General features: G+C 43.6%; 1 protein-coding gene across 2 annotated transcripts; it reads right to left on the bottom strand.

The window, feature by feature from the left end:
• Positions 1 to 1334: 1334 nt before the first annotated feature.
• On the bottom strand, positions 1335 to 18535 carry LOC311101053 (uncharacterized protein). Of its 2 annotated transcripts, none has more exons than XM_084142087.1 (4): positions 18207 to 18535; positions 7713 to 8704; positions 7380 to 7516; positions 1335 to 5073 (listed from the first exon to the last, which is right to left on the bottom strand). In XM_084142087.1, the coding sequence occupies exons 2-4, from the start codon at positions 8702 to 8704 to the stop codon at positions 4523 to 4525; spliced, it is 1680 nt and encodes a 559-aa protein (XP_083998213.1). In that variant the 5' UTR covers positions 18207 to 18535; the 3' UTR covers positions 1335 to 4522. The 2 variants fall into 2 exon arrangements, with proteins under 2 accessions (XP_083998213.1, XP_083998214.1); XM_084142088.1 differs by having other exon boundaries at positions 18427 to 18535.
• Between the last annotated feature and the right edge of the window lie 1302 nt (positions 18536 to 19837).

Genomic DNA, 19837 nt, shown 5'->3' with positions numbered 1-19837 from the left:
CTTGCTATGACTGTGATATGTTGTTGTTTATCTTCCTTAGTTGAATTCACTGACTGGAAGTCACTCTGGATAAGAGTGTCTGCTAAATGACCAAAATGTAAATGTATGTGTAAAAATGAACATCCCAAAACTAACTGCCAAGCACACTGGGTATTATTATTGGCCTAGTTTCGGGGTCATGTCTAAAAAGGATACAGCTTAGCATCATTCTCCTAACCTGCTGTGTAAATTCTCCTAAACCTGCTACGAAAAGTCAAATTAGAAAAAAGCTGTATCCCTTCTAGACAAAACCTTGTTTCGGGGCGGAGCTCATTAGAATAATACTCAGTATAATAATACCAATAATACAATTATAATACTTTTCAATTGTTCATTTTTACATATCCATTTATATTTAGTTAATTTAGCAGATGCTCTTATCACATCATAGTGCCATAAGACTTCTGATACCAATGTAGGGTGAAAGGGGGCCACAAAATGGTGAACTGCTATAAAAAATGGTATAGAACACTATTTATTTTGTATTTTGAAAATACAAATTACAGCTCTCAAAAGTATCTTGTTACAAAATACATTGGAGTGTAGTTCAGTCCAAATACATATTTAAAATACATGTAACACATTGGAGACTGGTGGGAGGAGCTATAGGAGATGGGCTCATGGTAATGACTGGAATTGAAACAGGGAATGTATCATACATATGAAACCACGTGTTTGACTCCGTTCCATCTATTCCGTTCCAGCCATTACAATGAGCCCGTCCTCCTATAGCTCCTCCCACCAGCCTCCTTGAATGTAACGTAAATAGTTCACCATTTTGTGGCCCCCTTACAAGCATTTCGCTACACCCGCTATAACATCTGCTAAACACATGTATTTGACAAATAAAATTGGATTTGATTTGATTTGAAATACTGCCAATCTCTGAATGTACTACATACTATTTAGAACGTACTGTTTAGTAAAAAGGCATGCAGTAAGAAACAAATATCAACATACTACTCATCAATACTATTCCCCGCCATTCGTTCATTTTGGTACAGCCCGTCCTCTATTCTGATTATCAGCTGCTGTCAAACACGTGGGTCTGAAAAGACGATTGTCTTCCTCAACAGTGTGCAGAGAATTCTACATTCACATTCTACAAATTTCACATTCCCAAAAAGCCTAAGAGAGAGAGAGAGAGAGAGAGAGAGAGAGAGAGAAGAGAGAGAGAGAGAGAGAGAGAGAGAGAGAGAGAGAGAGAGAGAGAGAGAGAGAGAGAGAGAGAGAGAGAGAGAGAGAGAGAAGAGAGAGAGAGAGAGAGAGAGAGAGAGAGAGAGGGGGGGCAGTAAATACAGTAAGAAAGACAGAGGCATAATATTTGCTGTCTCCGTCTCTAGGTTGGGTCTGGGCGCTCTGATCTACTCAGCACATTCCACTCTGTCCAAACAACAGAGCATTCTTTATTTGTATTTTCAATGAATATGGACCATCTACATTCTCAGCTTTATATATCAAAACTACTTTCAAACAATCCATAATGTAGTGGCTGCCACGCCGTCATTGTAAATAAGAATTTGTTCTTAACTGACTCGCCTGAATGAATAAAGGTTCAATTCAAACAAAGTAGTAAACAGTAGACAGCTTTCACTGACAGTATATAAAATATGTACATCTGCAGGCACTAAAATAGTTTCCTGTAATTTCTGGCATTTCTGGTGTTGGCTAAGTATTTCCTGGGGTCTGATATCTGGCCCTCTTCCTCTCCACACCCTTTTTTACTTCCATTTCTGCTAATCAAAAAGGGTTTGATGATTTTGTCTGGACCCTGTTACCTGTCCAGAAAAATATGTTAACTAACTCATTGGGAACCAGATATTTTTCTAGTCAGGACGTGTGATTGGGGAAAAACCCCTGGACCTAAAGGATAAGTGGAGTTTCACTTATACTGAACAAAAATATAAATGCAACATGTAAAGTGTTTGTCCCATCTTTCATGAGCTGAAATAAAACATCCCAGAAATGTTCCATTTGCACAAAAAGCATATTTCTCTCAATTTTTTTGCACAAATTTGTTTACATCCCTGTTAGTGAGCATTGTATCATTTGTCAAGATAGTCCATCCACCTGACAGGTGAGGCATATCAAGAAGCTGATTAAACAGCATGATCATTACACAGATGCACCTTGTGCTGGGGACAATAAAAGGCCACTCTAAAATGTGCAGTTTTGTCAAACAAAACAATGCCACAGATGTCTCAAGTTTTGAGGGAGCATGCAATTGGCATGCTGACTGCAGGAATGTCCACCAGAGCTGTTTCCAGAGATGTAATGTTCATTGATCTACCATAAGCCTACTCCAACATCATTTTATAGAATTTGGCAGTATGTCCAACCTGCTTCACAACCGCAGACCATGTGTAACCATGCCAGCCCAAAACCTCCACATCCGGCTTCTTCACCTGCGGGATCGTCTGAGACCAGCCACCCGGACAGCTGATGAACTTGAGTATTTCTGTCTATAATAAAGCCTTTTTGTGGGGAAAAACTCATTCTGATTGGCTGGACCTGGCTCCCCAGTGGGTGGGCCTGGCTCCCCAGTGGGTGGGACTATGACCTCCCAGGCACACCCATGGCTGCGCCCCTGCCCAGTCATGTGAAATCCATAGATTAGGGCCTAATACATTTATTTCAATTGACTGATTTCCTTACATGAACTGTAACTCAGAAAAATAGTTTAAATTGTTGCATGTTACGTTTATATTTTTGTTCAGTATAAATTACTTGACCTGCAACGACCTTTCAGTCAAAAGCTATGAGGAGAAGTCAAGTAGGACCCATGGATCTGGTGTGATGGTTTGGTTTGGGACAAGGCCCAACTAGGACCAAGAGATTGGGTGTGAGGGTTTGGTTTGGAATGGGGCCCTGGCCTTGGAGGCCAATAGTGAGCTCTAGGGACGTCAACTCGTATAAACAGAATATTGGGAAACCATCCTTGACATTCTAAAAACCTTCTTTCATTTTATGTCGAACTTGATATGATTTTGGTAGATCTTTTTTTCACCACTGATGTTACACTTGAAATTACAATATTTAACAACAAAAAAGCACATCAGTATATTTCAAACACTTTGCAAAATAAAATACAATATATACTGTATGGATTGTTTCTCATCTATCATCTAAACAGCACCATTAAAAAAGTTTGCTTACATGTTTTGAATGTCCACAGTCACCGAACAACAAGAATGCAGTTATGTGAATGAATGTACAGCTATGTCATACTTTATCTAGTCCAGGTTATTGCATGACATGTTTTATTATATGTATGTATATAACTTTGTTACACTGGGAACAATAAAGATCTATTGAATTGAAATTGACAATAAAGATATTGAAATTTAAATGGATGTGTTTACAGTGTAATATAAATGCAATCTATGTCTAACTAAAAAAAAGATTCTCTATCTCTACATCTGAAAGCTATGAGAAGTGCTCTTTTTTGATCACCTTTATTTAACCAGGTAAGCCAGTTGAGAACAAGTTCTCATTTACAACTGCGACCTGGCCAAGATAAAGCAAAGCAGTGCGATAAAAACAACAACATATGGTTTATCTGAGGGCAAAGTTGATACGAATTATAATACTTTGCATCACAATTCATAAAGGGTTTGCATCCCAAATAGCACCATACCGGAATTCCCTATTTAGTGCACTATCTTTTACTAGAACCTTATGAGACTATATAGGGAATAGGGTGCCATTTGGGATCCATTCTAAGTGTTGCCGGGAGTCCTGGTGTACTTTTTAAGATTTACTGGCCAAAAGTGAAAGCAGTAATGTAAGAATGTAATGGCTGCAGGACGATGTTTCACACCCTCAAGGCACTTTGAACATGGTTAGTGCTATCCATGAACCCTCGGGACGTCCCAACCCTGAGGGTTAGTGCTATCCGTGATCCTTGCGACGTCCCAACCCTGAGGAGTATTTTTCTTCGCTCTGCTCTCCTCTCATACAGGAGTAATAAAGGCCTAGTGCACTAATTTGGTGGGAGAAATACATATCTTTTTTATATTTGAATATATATTAATATTATATGTTTTTATTTATCAGGGAGTGCTGCAGCACCCTCAGCACCGATACTGCTCGGCTATGGGTTGTTCAACTCAACAACACAACAGAGGCCATCTTGAATTGATTCTGTTTGGCTGTTTCCTGAAAAAACTTCAGAACGATCATCAATCTTCATCAGGATGTGTGTGCAACATGTTTTTACCAAATTAACACTTAGCTTTGTTGACTTCTCAAAGTAAGTCAATATCTCTTTTAATATCTGGATTAAAATACAGTTATTACAACACACATAAAAAAGACACAATAAGAAAATGAGGGAGATATTCTTCTACGAACTGTGAACCAATCTTCTTCAGATGTGGTCTCCTTCTCGTATGCGTCCGAAGTGGCATTCTATTCCCTATGTAGTGGACTATATAGGGAATAGGGTGCCATTTGGGACACACACCCAACCGTCCCCTTCCCCCTACCCCTCGCTTTTGGGCTTGATGAGGTGTCCATTGAAGGTGATGTAGGTATCAAAGTCGTCGCTAAAGATGGCGTTCTCCCTCTCGCCTTTGAACAGCCGGACCCACACCTGGTCCTCTCCCTCCAGCTGTAGCATTAGACTCTGGCTCTGCATGATGCTCCGGTCACTGGCCTGGGCGTACAGGATCACCACCTCCCTCTCGTTATGCATCACGTGCACGTACGTCTCCTTCTGGTTCCACGTGTGCACGTTCAGGCTGAAGTAATAGATCCCCGGCACGTAGCAGTAGAACTTGCCGGTGAACATGTTGAAGTGGCCGTAGAGGTTGACGAGCTCGGTGTCGAACACTAAAGTCTGGTAATAGTCGTTGGAGTGGATGGCCTTCTTGCGGCCCACAGAGAAGGCAGCGTACTGGACCTTGCATTGTTCACCCTGGATCCCTACGCTCCCCTTGGTCCCTTTGATACCGTTGGGCCCACGGGGGCCGGACTGGCCGGACTTGCCGGATTTACCGTAGGGTCCTCGCTGGCCGCTGTCCCCCTTCTCACCTAGAGAAGGAAGAAGTAGAAATGATAGAAATGACCTCAGGTCAGGTCACGGTCAAGATGGTTTTCCTTGGTTTCTGTACTCAAATAACTGACAATTAGGATTTGAAATGTGTTTATGGTCTGTTGAACTATTTGTTGTGTTTGTGTCTGACACCGATTGGTCAGCTGTTTAGCAATAGCTAGCAAATCATTCATCATTCCAGTTACAGTACCACATCTGTTTTCAAATTCTCAGCATCCAAGATATACAATATGTCAGAAACAAATACCCACAGCTGTTGTCCCCTTTCCTAACCAACTGGTTTCCAAACTAGTTTTGGCCCAAAGCCTTTATTCGCCTCATCATTATCCCCCTAAACACAGTCTGAGTCCCAAATAGCACCCTATTCCATACATAGAACACTACTTTCGACCAGAATTGTTTAAACACTGCATATTTCCCAGCATGCTTTTCGAATGAATGTGAGAGATACCCACCCATGATTGTGTCCGTTAGTGACAGAGACATGATTGTTGCATTCAATAACTTTCAGTTCTAAAGCCTTCACCAAATGACTGCCTCAGTGTCTGAAAATCATGGCCCTTGGGCCACATCATTTACATTTTAGTCATTTAGCAGATGCTCTTATCCAGAGCGACTTACAGTTAGTGAGTGCATACATTTTTCATACTGGCCCCCCGTGGGAGTCGAACCCACAACCCTGACGTTGCAAGCGCCATGCTCTACCAACTGAGCTGCAGGAGGCACTTGCAAGTCACAATATGCTGGTTCGTAAAGTGATTAGTAATTTCTAGTGATGGAGAAATGAAACTTCCTGAAGCATTGAGCATTTCCAGCCAATTGTGTCAAAAATAGGTTTGATATATGAGACTTTGATAAAGAGTGTACACTAGTGCCACCTGCTGGTCCAAATAATTTAGAGCAGCCAAATGATTATAGATGATGTCCCAAACGCTGTAGCGTGTGTGCAGGGTAGCCTTTTTGTCTCCTACCCAACCAATACCAAATCAATCAGGTGGTTTGACAAAATGAAGCATCGGACATCATTGATCACATGCTTCCGACAAAGTGATAGAAGCATTGGCACACTGTTTCAAAGCAAACTGCTTAGCGATTTCAACACATGCCTCAGAGCTCCAGTATCAAACATAATATCACTAGTAATTCACACCAGAGGGAGGACATCCAACCACTGGAATAGTTTGTCACCCACAACATGCACTCAGAATAACTGCTATGGTGAAGGACTTGTTAAACAAACATTCTTAAACTATCTTTAAACCATATCAACTGGACCATCTCAGTAGCCCCTCCTACTTCTTTTTCGCTCAGGAAGTTAACAGAAATTAACTCACCACAGTTGAGTAACAACAACACCATGTGGAGTTGATTCCACTGTGATTCAAATAACACTTCATTTATTCACTGCATGTGGTGTCAATTTAAATCCCACAAGGTGTTAACCCCCATTAGAATCAACACAGCTATAACACTCACAACACTTTTTACCTCAACACTGAGATTTTAACACTGAGATTTTTTAAGCTGAGACCCAGTAGCAACTACAACCACAACTGTTCCTAACCCCGGGGAACACTTCCCTATCTCACACGCCCAAAACCTTTGTCCCCTCTCATCTTTGTGGAGAGTCCCCAAGCTCACCCTGCTTTCCACAGACCCTGCATGCCTGTGGTTTAGCCTGACCCTGATGTGATCTTGGCAGAGACATCATTCTAGTTAGAAAGGTATAGGGGGGCTCGCTGACTCTCGAAAGCCTTGCATGCAGTTTCTAGTTGCGAGCTTCATTTGCTAACTTCAGACCCATTTGCCATAGCTTCGGGCCTTTAAGGTAAATAAACCAATTTCTTAGAATCTGGATAAGAGCGTCTGCTAAATGATGTAAATGTAAATGTGATCTGCTTTCTGCTACACTGGACCACTCCTTTGAAGTTGTTAACACCCTATTACCTAGTTACCTAGTTACCTAGTAACTTAACTTACATTTGTGTGCAAGTAGTAGTGTCTGTGATACCGCCTACCTTTGAGGATGGTGATGTTGATCTGTGGCACCGCCTACCTTTGAGGATGGTGATATTGATCTGTGGCACCGCCTACCTTTGAGGATGGTGATGTTGATCTGTGGCACCGCCTACCTTTGAAGAGGGTGATGTTGATCTGTGGCACCGCCTACCTTTGAGGATGGTGGTGTTGATCTGTGGCACCGCCTACCTTTGAGGATGGTGGTGTTGATCTGTGGCACCGCCTACCTTTGAGGATGGTGATGTTGATCTGTGGCACCACCTACCTTTGAGGATGGTGATGTTGATCTGTGGCACCACCTGGTACTGTGGGCAGTGTTGTGGGTACTGGGGGTTGGCATACTGAGTAGGGACCTCGTCTCCAGGGTCACAGCACCGCTGACACTCTTTACCACTCACTTCACTACCGGGGCCAGAGAAAACAATGTCAATGGATACATCCCAAATAACACCCTATTCCCAGATTTGTGCACTACTTTTGACCCGAGCCAAACGTAGCGCACCATATAGGGACCCTGGTCAAGGGTAGTGCACTATATAGGGAATAGGGTGCCACTTGGAGAGGTAGTATCAGGTAGTATGTTGTGTAGCAGTAGTACCTGGCATCTCTGTGGTAGTCCCTGGTGTCTGGCCTGGTGTCTGGCATGGTGTCTGGCATGGAGTATGTCCTGGTGTCTGGCCTGGTGTCTGTCCTGGTGTCTGGCCTGGAGTCTGGCCTGGTGTCTGTCCTGGTGTCTGGCCTGGTGTCTGCCCTGGTGTCTGTCCTGGTGTCTGTCCTGGTGTCTGGCCTGGTGTCTGTCCTGGTGTCTGGCCTGGTGTCTGTCCTGGTGTCTGCCCTGGTTTCTGTCCTGATGTCTGGCCTGGTGTCTGTCCTGGTGTCTGGCCTGGTGTCTGGCCTGGAGTCTGTCCTGGTGTCTGGCCTGGAGTCTGTCCTGGTGTCTGGCCTGGAATCTGCCCTGGTTTCTGTCCTGGTGTCTGGCCTGGAATCGGTCCTGGTGTCTGGCCTGGAGTCTGTCCTGGTGTCTGTCCTGGTGTCTGCCCTGGTTTCTGTCCTGATGTCTGGCCTGGAGTCTGTCCTGGTGTCTGGCCTGGTGTCTGTCCTGGAGTCTGCCCTGGTGTCTGTCCTGGTGTCTGGCCTGGAGTCTATCCTGGTGTCTGGCCTGGAGTCCATCCTGGTGTCTGCCCTGGTGTCTGTCCTGGTGTCTGGCCTGGAGTCTGTCCTGGTGTCTGGCCTGGTGTCTGGCCTGGTGTCTGGCCTGGAGTCCATCCTGGGGTCCATCCTGGTGTCCGGCCTGGAGCCTGGCCTGGTGTCTGGCCTGGTGTCTGGCCTGGTGTCTGGCCTGGAGTCCATCCTGGGGTCCGTCCTGTGGTCCATCCTGGTGTTTGGCCTGGAGTCCGCCCTGGGGTCCGTCCTGGGGTCCATCCTGGTGTCTGTCCTGGTGTCTGTCCTCTCTCTGTCCCTGTCCCTGTCTCTGTTCTGGCCTTGTTCCTGGTCGTATGGGGTCCGGTAGGGTTCACCTGACTCCAACAAAAGGAGCAGTACCACCCACGCACACAGGGAAGAGGGCGGCCGCCCACCGCGCACTTTCATCTTCAGGAAACAGGAAGTGACAGCAGTCATGATCAGGAAGTCATTGAGCTCATAGGGTGAGGAAATGTCAACACTAGTTACCACAGCCACAAAGTCATAATTATGGCTAAACCCAGCCTATTTCTAAAATGTCTCTTCCTCAAAATCTGATTTTACACCTAACCATAACCTTAACCCTAACCTTAACCACACTGCTAACCTTATGCCTAACCCTAACTTGAAATTAAGATCATGAATTGTTAGGATATAGCCAATTAGCCAATGTTTCACCAGGGCTCCGGACGAAAGTAGTGCACTATGTAGGGAATAGGGTGCCATTTGAGATTGAGACAGACTGTACTCTCAGAGTAAAAAACTGTTAATGATTGTAAAAAACAACAGACAAAACATTTTTTTTTAAACAAATTCATTTCACACATTAGACTAACTAATTTCACACATTAGACTAACTAATTTCAAACATTAGACTAACACATTTTTCACACATTAGACTAGACTAACTCAAGAGAAATTATGCTGGAGAATTTGAAGGTCTTTGAACTTCTTTAAGGTAGTGATAACATAACGCCCTTGGACCGCCCCCTGATGATCAGATATGTTTGAAGATGACCTGAAGCCAAAGGTCAAGTTGAGGGTCACTGCTCTGTCTCACCCTGAAGAAGTATGAGAGGACTGTTACGTTACTCTTCAGATCAGGACTATGGGATGAGAGAGAGTCCGCTGACTGATCATGTACGAGATGCTGTTTTCACATGAGGACCAGGAGTAGTGAGCAGGCAGCAGTAAGTCGCTTTGGATAAAAGCGTCTGCTAAATGGCATATTATTATTATTATTATTAGTGTGCAGGCAGCAGTAGGTGGCCAAAAGGCCTGTATGAACCATTTGATGCTATTCTGGTTGTCTCAAATTATAGGTCATACGTTTTATGGCTCCTGGCTTGTATTTCATTTTCCTGTCTCTCACAGTATTTGTGTCTTTCTGTCTGCTGCTATGAAATCTCCTCTGGGGATAATCAGAGTACTTATTAATCTATTGAAACACAGGGTAGATCATTACCTTTTAGTGTACTGGTAGGGCTTGATTGTTTTTCTTCTCCAATTAGGAGATTGTGTCCCCCTAAAGTCTATAATCACCACACACACACACTCTCTCTCTCTCTCTCTCTCTCTCTCTCCTCTCTCCGTATCAAGGTAATCACTAGTATCACAGCAGTTATTAACTTGTTTTGGCGTTTGGTTTTAGTTTCCTGTGATGCAATGTGATCGACGTTTAAAGCGAGTATCTACTTTGGAAAACACAGTAAGTAGAGCTGTGCTTTTGAACTCAAATCGCAGGCTGGGGCCAGATAAAACAGCGCTACCAATTGACCATTGAGCAAAAGCCTGTGTTGTGGTGTCTGTGAACCAATGTGGCAGTAAACCAGACAAACACTACGTCCCAAATGGCACCCTATGCCCTATATAGTGCAGTACAAATGTAGGGCTCTATAAAGGGAATAGGGTGCCATTTGGAACGCATTAAGAGAATAGACTATCAACAGAAAGAGAAGGGACTGTCTGTACTGGCAGAGAAGGTCTAATATGGCAAGAGACTAAGAATGGAATAAAGAATCTAAAATATGAATAAACAGTAATGTCACTGTTAACAAGTATGGACGAGAGAGAGAGAGAGAGAGAGAGAGAGAGAGAGAGAGAGAGAGAGAGAGAGAGAGAGAGAGAGAGAGAGAGAGGGAGAGAGGGAGAGATAGAGAGAGAAGACACCAGTCAATGAAACAGGAGAGAATATACAGTATCAAGAGAATAATCAGTGTGTGTGTGCATTAATTTATCTGCTCATCTGAGAGCGTGAGAACCCTGATGCCAGGTGCATCTGGAGAAGTTCAAAGGCATTGTGGCCACAGCTGAATCTCTAATCCCCTGGTTAATCTCATGTGTACACCCTATAAACTCTGACCTCTTAACACTATACCCGCTGATTCTTCATGCAACTTGATGCGTCCCAAATGGTACCCTATTCCCTTTGTAGTGCACTACTTTTGACGGGGGCCCATAGGGCTCTGGTTAAAAGTAGTACATTATATATGGAACAGGATTTCATATGGGACGCAGACCCTCTACCCTCTGCTCTTTGATTAGTTCTCTCCTCTCTCTAATACAGACGGAGGAGGAAGGGGGAAACCAATGGAGACAGAGGTTCCATCCCAAATGGCGCCCAATTCCACAACAGTAAGATGGTCTTCCCAGTTGATGTTAACAGAGATGGTAGATAAGTGTTTGTTTGGTATACTCTGACCCATTTAACTCATCATTGTTTATTTGAAATAGTGGTTGTGACTATTTACAGAAAACTGAGGGTACTTTATCACCCTTTTTGTCCCCCTTTTAAGTTATTAATATACATTTGTAATATTCCAAGCAGATAACTAACAAAACCAGTGTTCAAATACTAAAGAATGCACTTTCTGTTTTCTCATAAGACATACAGTTGAAGTCGGAAGTTTACATACACCTTAGCCAAATACAGTACATTTAAACTCAGTTTTTCACAATTCCTGACATTTAATCCTAGTAACAATTCCGTTTTAGGTCAGCTAGTATCACCACTTTATTTTAAGAATGTGAAATGTCAGAATAATAGTAGAGAGAATTATTTATTTCAGCATTTATTTCTTTTATCACATTCCCAGTGGGTCAGAAGTTTACATACACTCAGTTAGTATTTGGTAGCATTGCCTTTAAATTGTTTAACTTGGGTCAAACGTTTCGGGTAGCCTTCCACAAGCTTCCCACAATAAGTTAGGTGAATTTTGGCCCATTCCTCCTGACAGAGCTGGTGTAACTGAGTCAGGTTTGTAGGCCTCCTTGCTCGCACACGCTTTTTCAGTTCTGCCCACAAATTTCCTATAGGATTGAGGTCATGGCTTTGTGATGGCCACTCCAATACCTTGACTTTGTTGTCCTTAAGCCATTTTGCCACAACTTTGGAAGTATGCTTGGGGTCATTGTCCATTTGGAAGACTCATTTGCGACCAAGCTTTAACTTCCTGACTGATGTCTTGAGATGTTGCTTCAATACATCCACATAATTTTCCTTCCTCATGATGTCAATTATTTTGTGAAGTGCACCAGGCCCTCCTGCAGCAAAGCACCCCCACAGCATGATGCTGCCACCCCCGTGCTTCACGGTTGGGATGGTGTTCTTCGGCTTGCAAGCTACCCCCTTTTTCCTCCAAACATAACGATGGTCATTATGGCTAAACAGTTCTATTTTTGTTTCATCAGACCAGAGGACATTTCTCCAAAAAGTACGATCTTTGTCCCCATGTGCAGTTGCAAACCGTAGTCTGGCTTTTTTATGGCGGTTTTGGAGCAGTGGCTTCTTCCTTGCTGAGCGGCCCTTCAGGTTATGTCAATTTAGGACTTGTTTTACTATGGATATAGATACTTTTGTACCTGTTTCCTCCAGCATCTTCACAAGGTCCTTTGCTGTTGTTCTGGGATTGATTTGCACTTTTTGCACCAAAGTACATTCATCTCTAGGAGACAGAACGCGTCTCCTTCCTGAGCGGTATGACAGCTGCGTGGTCCCATGGTGTTTATACTTGAGTACTATTGTTTGTACAGATGAACGTGGTACCTTCAGGCGTTTGGAAATTGCTCACAAGGATGAACCAGACTTGTGGTGGTCTACAATGTTTTTTCTGAGGTCTTGGCTGATTTCTTTTGATTTTCCCATGATGTCAAGCAAAGAGGCACTGAGTTTGAAGGTAGGCCTTGAAATACCTCCAATTGACTCAAATTATGTCAATTAGCCTATCAGAAGCTTCTAAAGCCATGACATAATTTTCTGGAATTTTCCAAGCTGTTTAAAGGCACAGTGAACTTAGTGTATGTAAACTTCTGACCCACTGGAATTGTGATACAGTGAATTATAAGTGAAATAATCTGTCTGTAAACAGTGGTTTGAAAAAATGACTTGTGTCATACACAGAGTAGATGTCCTAACCGTCTTGCCAAAACTATAGTTTGTTAACAAGACATTTGTGGAGTGGTTGAAAAACGAGTTTTAATGACTCCAACCTAAGTGTATGTAAACTTCCGACTTCAACTGTAAGTGATTTTGAACAAAGGACGATTCTTCAATTTTTTGTTTTAGTTGGGGCCTATCATGTTTACAATCCCAAGTCTGATATCTTCCTAACCCTCCCTTCTCTTTCCTCCAGATCCACTCCAGAGATGTTTACACTACAGTGGCACACACACACACACACACACACACTGTACATTCGTGCACACACACGCTGTACATAGAGTACACATTACGCACAAAAACACATATGCTACTGAGTGTACAAATGGCTACATAAACACACACACATACTGTCCTTATGCAACAAACACACACACACACACACACTACAGTATTACGTCAGTCCACGCCCCGGCGAGTTTAGGGAACGGTGAAAGAAATGGTCCATCTCGAACCACAGCCCTGACCTTCACAGTGTTTTTGCTTCCCATATCTCCAGGCAACTCTTGCACCAGCTGTGTGTGTGTGTGTGTGTGTGTATGTGCGTGTGTACAGTATGTGGGTGTGTGTTACGTTCCTTCCCATGCGCACACACACATCCAGTGGTTCTCTTCTGGAGGAGAACATCTGAGAACCTTGCATCAGATACTGGGTCATGGGCCGGTGTGTGTGTGTGTGTGTGTGTGCGTGTGTGTGTGCGTGTGTGTGTGTGTGTGCGTGTGTGTGTGTGTGCGTGTGTGTGTGTGTGTGTGTGTGTGCGTGCATGCGTGTGTGTGTTTGTGTGTCCCCCAGAGCCTGTTCTATTCTGATTCACACCAAGTCCCACTGTTGTCACCACAGTCTCTTTGATAATGGTTTTGATGTGAACTCTCCACTCCCTATAAGTCTTTTATAGCCCACCGGTGGATCCTGAAGTCATTGGGACCCTTCATTTGGCAAACAGTGAAACACTGTGCACTGAGTGTACAAAACATTAGGAACACCTTCCTAATATTGAGTTGCGCCCCCTTTTGCCCACAAATACAATCAGGGGTGGTAACTCTACAATTTACTCGAAAGACAAGGCACTCTGTGAAATATTTGAATAAGGCTTTACACTAAGCAGTGTTTTAATTTAAATAATAAATAAATAATTAGTCATTTAGCAGACGCTCTTATAGGAGCAATTAGGGTTAAGTGCCTTGCTCAAGGGCACATCGACAGATTTTTCACCTAGTCGGCTCGGGGATTAGAACCAGCAACCTTTCGGTTACTGGCACAACGCTCTTAACCACTAAGCTACCTGCCACCCATTTAACACTGTTCCGGTGTCTATATGGGTTCACAGACTCCACACATTCAGTGTTGATTTAACACTGTTAATTATTATTTGTGTGGTGGACCATTCTTGATATACACGGGAAACACAGCAGCATTGCAGTTCTTGTCACACTCAAACCACTGCACCTGGCACCTACTACCATACCCCGTTCAAAGGCACTTAAATCTTTTGTCTTGCCCATTCACCCTCTGAATGGCACACATACACAATCCATGTCTCAAGTCTCCTGAGTGGCGCAGTGGTCTAAGGCACTGCATCGCACTGCATCGCAGTGCTAACTGTGCCACTAGAGATCCTGGTTCGAATCCAGGCTCGGCCGCGACCAGGAGACTCATGGGCGGCGCACAAATGGCCCAGCGTCGTCCAGGAAAGGGGAGGGAATGGCCGGCAGGGATGTAGCTCAGTTGATAGAGTCCTTTGTTCCCATGAAATGAATACTTCTTCAGCTTTTGAGTGAGAGAAAGTTGTTTATACTGTGTGTGTGTCTGTGCACACACGTGTGACTGATTGCCTTTCATACTTGTGTGTGTGGGTGGGTGCCTGTCGTCCTGCATATTGATGGAAGGTACAGAGGACAACAACAATTGTGTGTGTCTGTTTGTTGACTGAGTTCAACAATACAGACGAGTAGCTACATATATCTCTTATATGTTGTGCACCCTAACCTTTCCCCCCCAAAGCCTATTCCCTTAGAAATAGTTCTGTGTTGCTCCATTGATACAAACTCAGATATGTTTTCTACCCTCTGATAGTTTAGGTTCAAATTAATCTGTTAATCTGACCCTAAAATGAAAGGTTAATCTGATCCTACGTCTGTAGTTAGGGGTAGAGGCTACGTCCCAAATGGCACCCTATTCCCTACATAGTGCACTACTTTTGACCAGAGCCCTATGCAGTGCACTAAATACAGAATAGGGTGCCATTTGGGACGTAGCCTCTACCCAGGCCTATTCACTTCCTGTATTTGTGTCGTTGTGTTCAATAACCTGCTGCCCATCAGTAGCGGTATGAAACGTGATGACCTTACTTAAGGTACCAAATACAGACACACAGCTAATAACACACACACACACACACACACACACAGTATATGATAGAATTCCAGGAGCATCTTCACCTGTAGCATGACAGAGGAGGACAAATTAAACATAACACCTAGGGTACGTTCCAAATGGCACCCTATTCCCTATATATTGCACTAGTTTAGAACTGAGCTCTATGGGTCCTGGCCAAAGGTAGTGCTCTAAATAGGTAATAGGGTACTATATGGGGCGCAGACCTATTAGGCTAAAAGGCTAAAAACAGACCTGTACTCACTGGTACAATATGCAGACAAGAAGTGAACAAGTGCAGTGCCTTTTTGACGTCAGCAAAAGTATGGTTTGGGAACTACTGTAGAAGAACATTGTTATGTAAGGTTGAAGTATGACGTTTAGACATTGCTTTTCGTATTCTCTGACACCCTCTCTCTCTCTGGGCTCTCTCTCTCTCTCCCTCTCTCTCCCTCTCCTTCGATCCCTCTCTCTGGGTTCTCTCTCTCTCTCCCTCGCTCTCCCTCTCCTTCAATCCCTCTCTCTGGGCTCTCTCTCTCTTTCCTCTGTCCCTCCCTCTCTCCCTATGGGCTCTCTTTCCCTCTCCTTCTCTCTCTCTCCCTCCCTCGCTCTCTCCCCTTCTCTCCCTCCCCCCTCTCTCCCTCCCTCGCTCTCTCCCCTTCTCTCCCTCCCCTCTCTACCTCCCTCCCTCTCTCCCTCCCTCCCTCTCTATCTCTCTCTCTCCCTCCCTCGCTCTCTCCCTTTCGCTCCCTCCGTCCCTCTCTCCCTCGCTCTCTCCCCTTCTCTCCCTCCCTCCCTCTCTCCCTCCCTCCCTCTCTCCCTCCCTCGCTCTCTCCCCTTCTCTCCCTCCCCCCTCTCTCCCTCCCTCCCTCCCTCCCTCCCTCCCTTCCTCCCTCTCACTCTCATTCTCTAACTCCCTCTCTCCCATGGCAGGACATGAGTTGAGCAGTAGCAGCAGGTTCAGCAGCAGCCTGAAGTCTTTGTGATGGCATGCCCAAAGAATTCCTGTCCCACATTTCACATTTCACTGCTTTGCCTCCTCAGGACACTCCAATGCCTATCCCTCTCAAACGCTCTGCTTCTGTTCTCTGATTATATCGCTGTAATGTCATATTGTCTTCATTCCATCCCCATTGTTCTCTGTCTAACAGAGAGACAAGGGATCCGTCCCAAATCACACCCTATTCCCTACGGGCCCTGGTCGAAAGTAGTTCCCTACTTTCAGGGACCAAGCCAAGTATTTTCATCTCTGACTACATTGTCACGGGATTAGGGTTGCAAAATTCCAGGAACTTTTAATAAATTCACTAATATAGTGCTAAGCACTATATTACCATAATATTTTTTCTGACCTCTTAATAAGAAAGAGGCACAAACTGAAGACTGCAACAAAATATGTATTATTGCTCTCATCTATCACATCCACTTATGTTAGCTTGTTCAAAAGCTTTAAAACTGGCAGCAAAGATTTTCAAAGTACTCCAACATACAGAATAAACCAACAGACGACTTCAACTACAATAACATTCTGAGTAACGGTTACAGATCATTTTTGTTGTTGTTGGTATGACTGTGATATGTTGTTGTTTATCTACCTTAGTTGAATGCACTGACTGTAAGTCACTCTGGATAAGAGCATCTGCTAAATGACCAACATTTAAATGTAAAAACAAACACTTGCAAAGCATGCTAGGTATTTTTCTAATGAGCTCCGCACCAAACAAGTACAGATTTGGTCAGTGTGGACCAGATCCAAATCTAAACTAATCATAGACGTATAGGCTATGTTTCAGAAGTTTGAATATCACAGTACAGTAGGTACAATACAGTACAGGAGAGTTTAATTCATTAGAGTAGAGTACAGTTTAGTTCAGTATAGTAGAGTACAGTTTAGTTCAGTAGAGTAGAGTACAGTTTAGTTCAGTAGAGTAGAGTACAGTTTAGTTCAGTAGAGTAGAGTACAGTTTAGTTCAGTAGAGTAGAGTACAGTTTAGTTCAGTATAGTAGAGTACAGTTTAGTTCAGTAGAGTAGAGTACAGTTTAGTTCAGTAGAGTAGAGTACAGTTTAGTTCAGTAGAGTAGAGTACAGTTTAGTTCAGTATAGTACAGTACAGTTTAGTTCAGTAGAGTAGAGTACAGTTTAGTTCAGTAGAGTAGAGTACAGTTTAGTTCAGTAGAGTAGAGTACAGTTTAGTTCAGTAGAGTAGAGTACAGTTTAGTTCAGTAGAGTAGAGTACAGTTTAGTTCAGTAGAGTAGAGTAGAGTACAGTTTAGTTCAGTAGAGTAGAGTAGAGTACAGTTTAGTTCAGTAGAGTAGAGTACAGTTTAGTTCAGTAGAGTACAGTACAGTTTAGTTCAGTAGAGTAGAGTAGAGTACAGTTTAGTTCAGTATAGTAGAGTACAGTTTAGTTCAGTAGAGTAGAGTACAGTTTAGTTCAGTAGAGTAGAGTACAGTTTAGTTCAGTAGAGTAGAGTAGAGTACAGTTTAGTTCAGTAGAGTAGAGTACAGTTTAGTTCAGTAGAGTAGAGTTCAGTTTAGTTCAGTAGAGTACATTAGAGTAAAGTAGGGTACAATACAGGACCGGACCAAACCTGAACCAATTATAGACGTCTACGTTTGTGTTAAATCAAGGCCGGGTCCGGACTGGACGTCTATGATTGGTTTAGATTTGGTTCGGACCGGACCAAAAATCAACGTCCGTGGACCTTGAAATCAAGGACCAAAATAATACGTCCAAAAGACATCACCTGACGTCAAATGCTTAGTGGGCTCTTACCACTGACCCTGCAGCCTGCTGAGTGTTAGAATGGTTAACTCTATTCCAACGGGGGTAGAGGGCATTTTAGTACGAAATCTGGGAATCGTTTGTCAAGGCTCCACAGAAGCTGTGTGTGCGTGTGTGTGTGTGTGTGTCTTGACAGGCTTCGTTAACACATTTAATATGTGACAATGTCCATTGGCAAAAACAATGGAAACTGGATCTGAGCAGAATGTGTGTATTCAGTGTGTATAAAATGTAATAGATATCTACACCTTATTCCTGACGTTCATATTCAATGCAACAAAAGGAGCAGTCTAGATAATATGAAAACACTTACCTTTTCTATGGTTATGGATCCACAACCCTCAGGCTGTATGGAAAATATCCTTGCTGCTTTGATTTGGTTTTAGCCTGATTTAGCCTGATTTAGCCTGGTTTAGCCTGATTTAGCCTGGTTTAGCCTGATATAACCTGGTTTTAGCCTGGTTTAGCCTGATTTAGCCTGGTTTAGCCTGATTTAACCTGGTTTAGCCTGGTTTAGTCCACGTTTATCCTACCGTCAGCCTTAGTTGATCCTGGTTTTATCCCAGTTAGTCTTCCTCAGATCCCTGCAGCCAGTCAGTGTGTGACTGTCGTCCTCCTCCAACTCTCCTCTAACACTGAACACTGCTGCCTGCCTGCTGCCTGCAGAAGAACTGGCTCCTCAAAACAAGTGGAGAGAGAGAGGATGAGAGAGAGAGGGAGAGAGGGAGGGAGAGAGAGAGAGAGAGAGAGAGGGAGAGGGAGAGAGGGAGAGAGACAGAGTAGTAAGGGAGAGTGGGAGGAATAAAGGGAGGAGCACAGATCGAGACCTAGATGGATGAAAGAAAAATAACAACAAAACTAGAGAGAGGGGGGGGGTAGAGAGAGAGAGAGAGAGAGAGACAGAGAGAGAGAGAGAGAGAGAGAGAGCTAGGGAGAGAGAGAGAGAGAGAGAGAGAGAGAGAGAGAGAGAGAGAGAGAGAGAGAGAGAGAGAGAGAGAGAGAGACAGAGAGAGACAGAGAGAGAGAGAGAGAGAGAGAGACAGATTGTTTATTTCACTTTTCAATTGTTTGAATGATGTAAATGTACATGTTTAGATAATCCAAGGTTAACCTGAAGGCACAAAAGGTTTGATTGGGTACCGTTAATGATAATAATATCGTGATGTGAGAAGGATTTCAACAGGACTGACGTTTACATTTCCGACTTGAAAAGAAGACAAAATAGTCAAGAGATTGTCAGAGAACAATACTCCTCATGCTGCTACAATTATAGTAATTATACCGTAGGTACAGAGGTCTTCCGTATCAAACTACTAAAACAACGTATTTCTGCTCACGTGCAAATTACATCGATGGAGTTGCTGTCACAACAACACACACACACACACACACACACACACACACACACACACACACACACACTTGCCGTGATGACGGACTAGATCCCTTAATGAGGGAGCTCTAAAGGCTCAGTGATTTCTGTCAATCAAATCTCTCCATTCTAAAGAAGAGATGAATGCTTGACAGATGATTGCTGCCCCATAGGGTTCTGGTCAAACATGCACTACAAAGGCAAGGGCTCTCCAACCCTGTATCCTGGAGAGCTACCATCCTGTAGCTTTTTGCTCCAACCCCAGTTGTAACTAACCTGATTCAGTTTATTGACCAGCTAATTATTAGAACAGGGTTGGAGCGAAAACCTACAGGACGGTAGCTCTCCAGGAACAGTGTTGGAGAGCCCTGATATGGACAATAGGGTGTTATTGAGGGTTTGGGTCAGAGGAAAGACAATGAAAACACACTGCCTCACATCTAGCCATACACCATACCTTTAGAAAAAAAGGTTCCAAAACGGTTATTCGGCTGACCCCTTTGAATAACCCTTTTTGGTTCCAGGTAGAACCCTTTTTGTAGAAGGTTCTACATGGAACTCAAAGGGGTTCT

This window comes from Coregonus lavaretus (genome assembly GCF_964263955.1).
Source record: "Coregonus lavaretus genome assembly, chromosome: 25".
NCBI classification, from domain to species: Eukaryota; Metazoa; Chordata; class Actinopteri; order Salmoniformes; family Salmonidae; genus Coregonus; species Coregonus lavaretus.
This window is presented reverse-complemented; position numbering and strand designations above follow the sequence as displayed.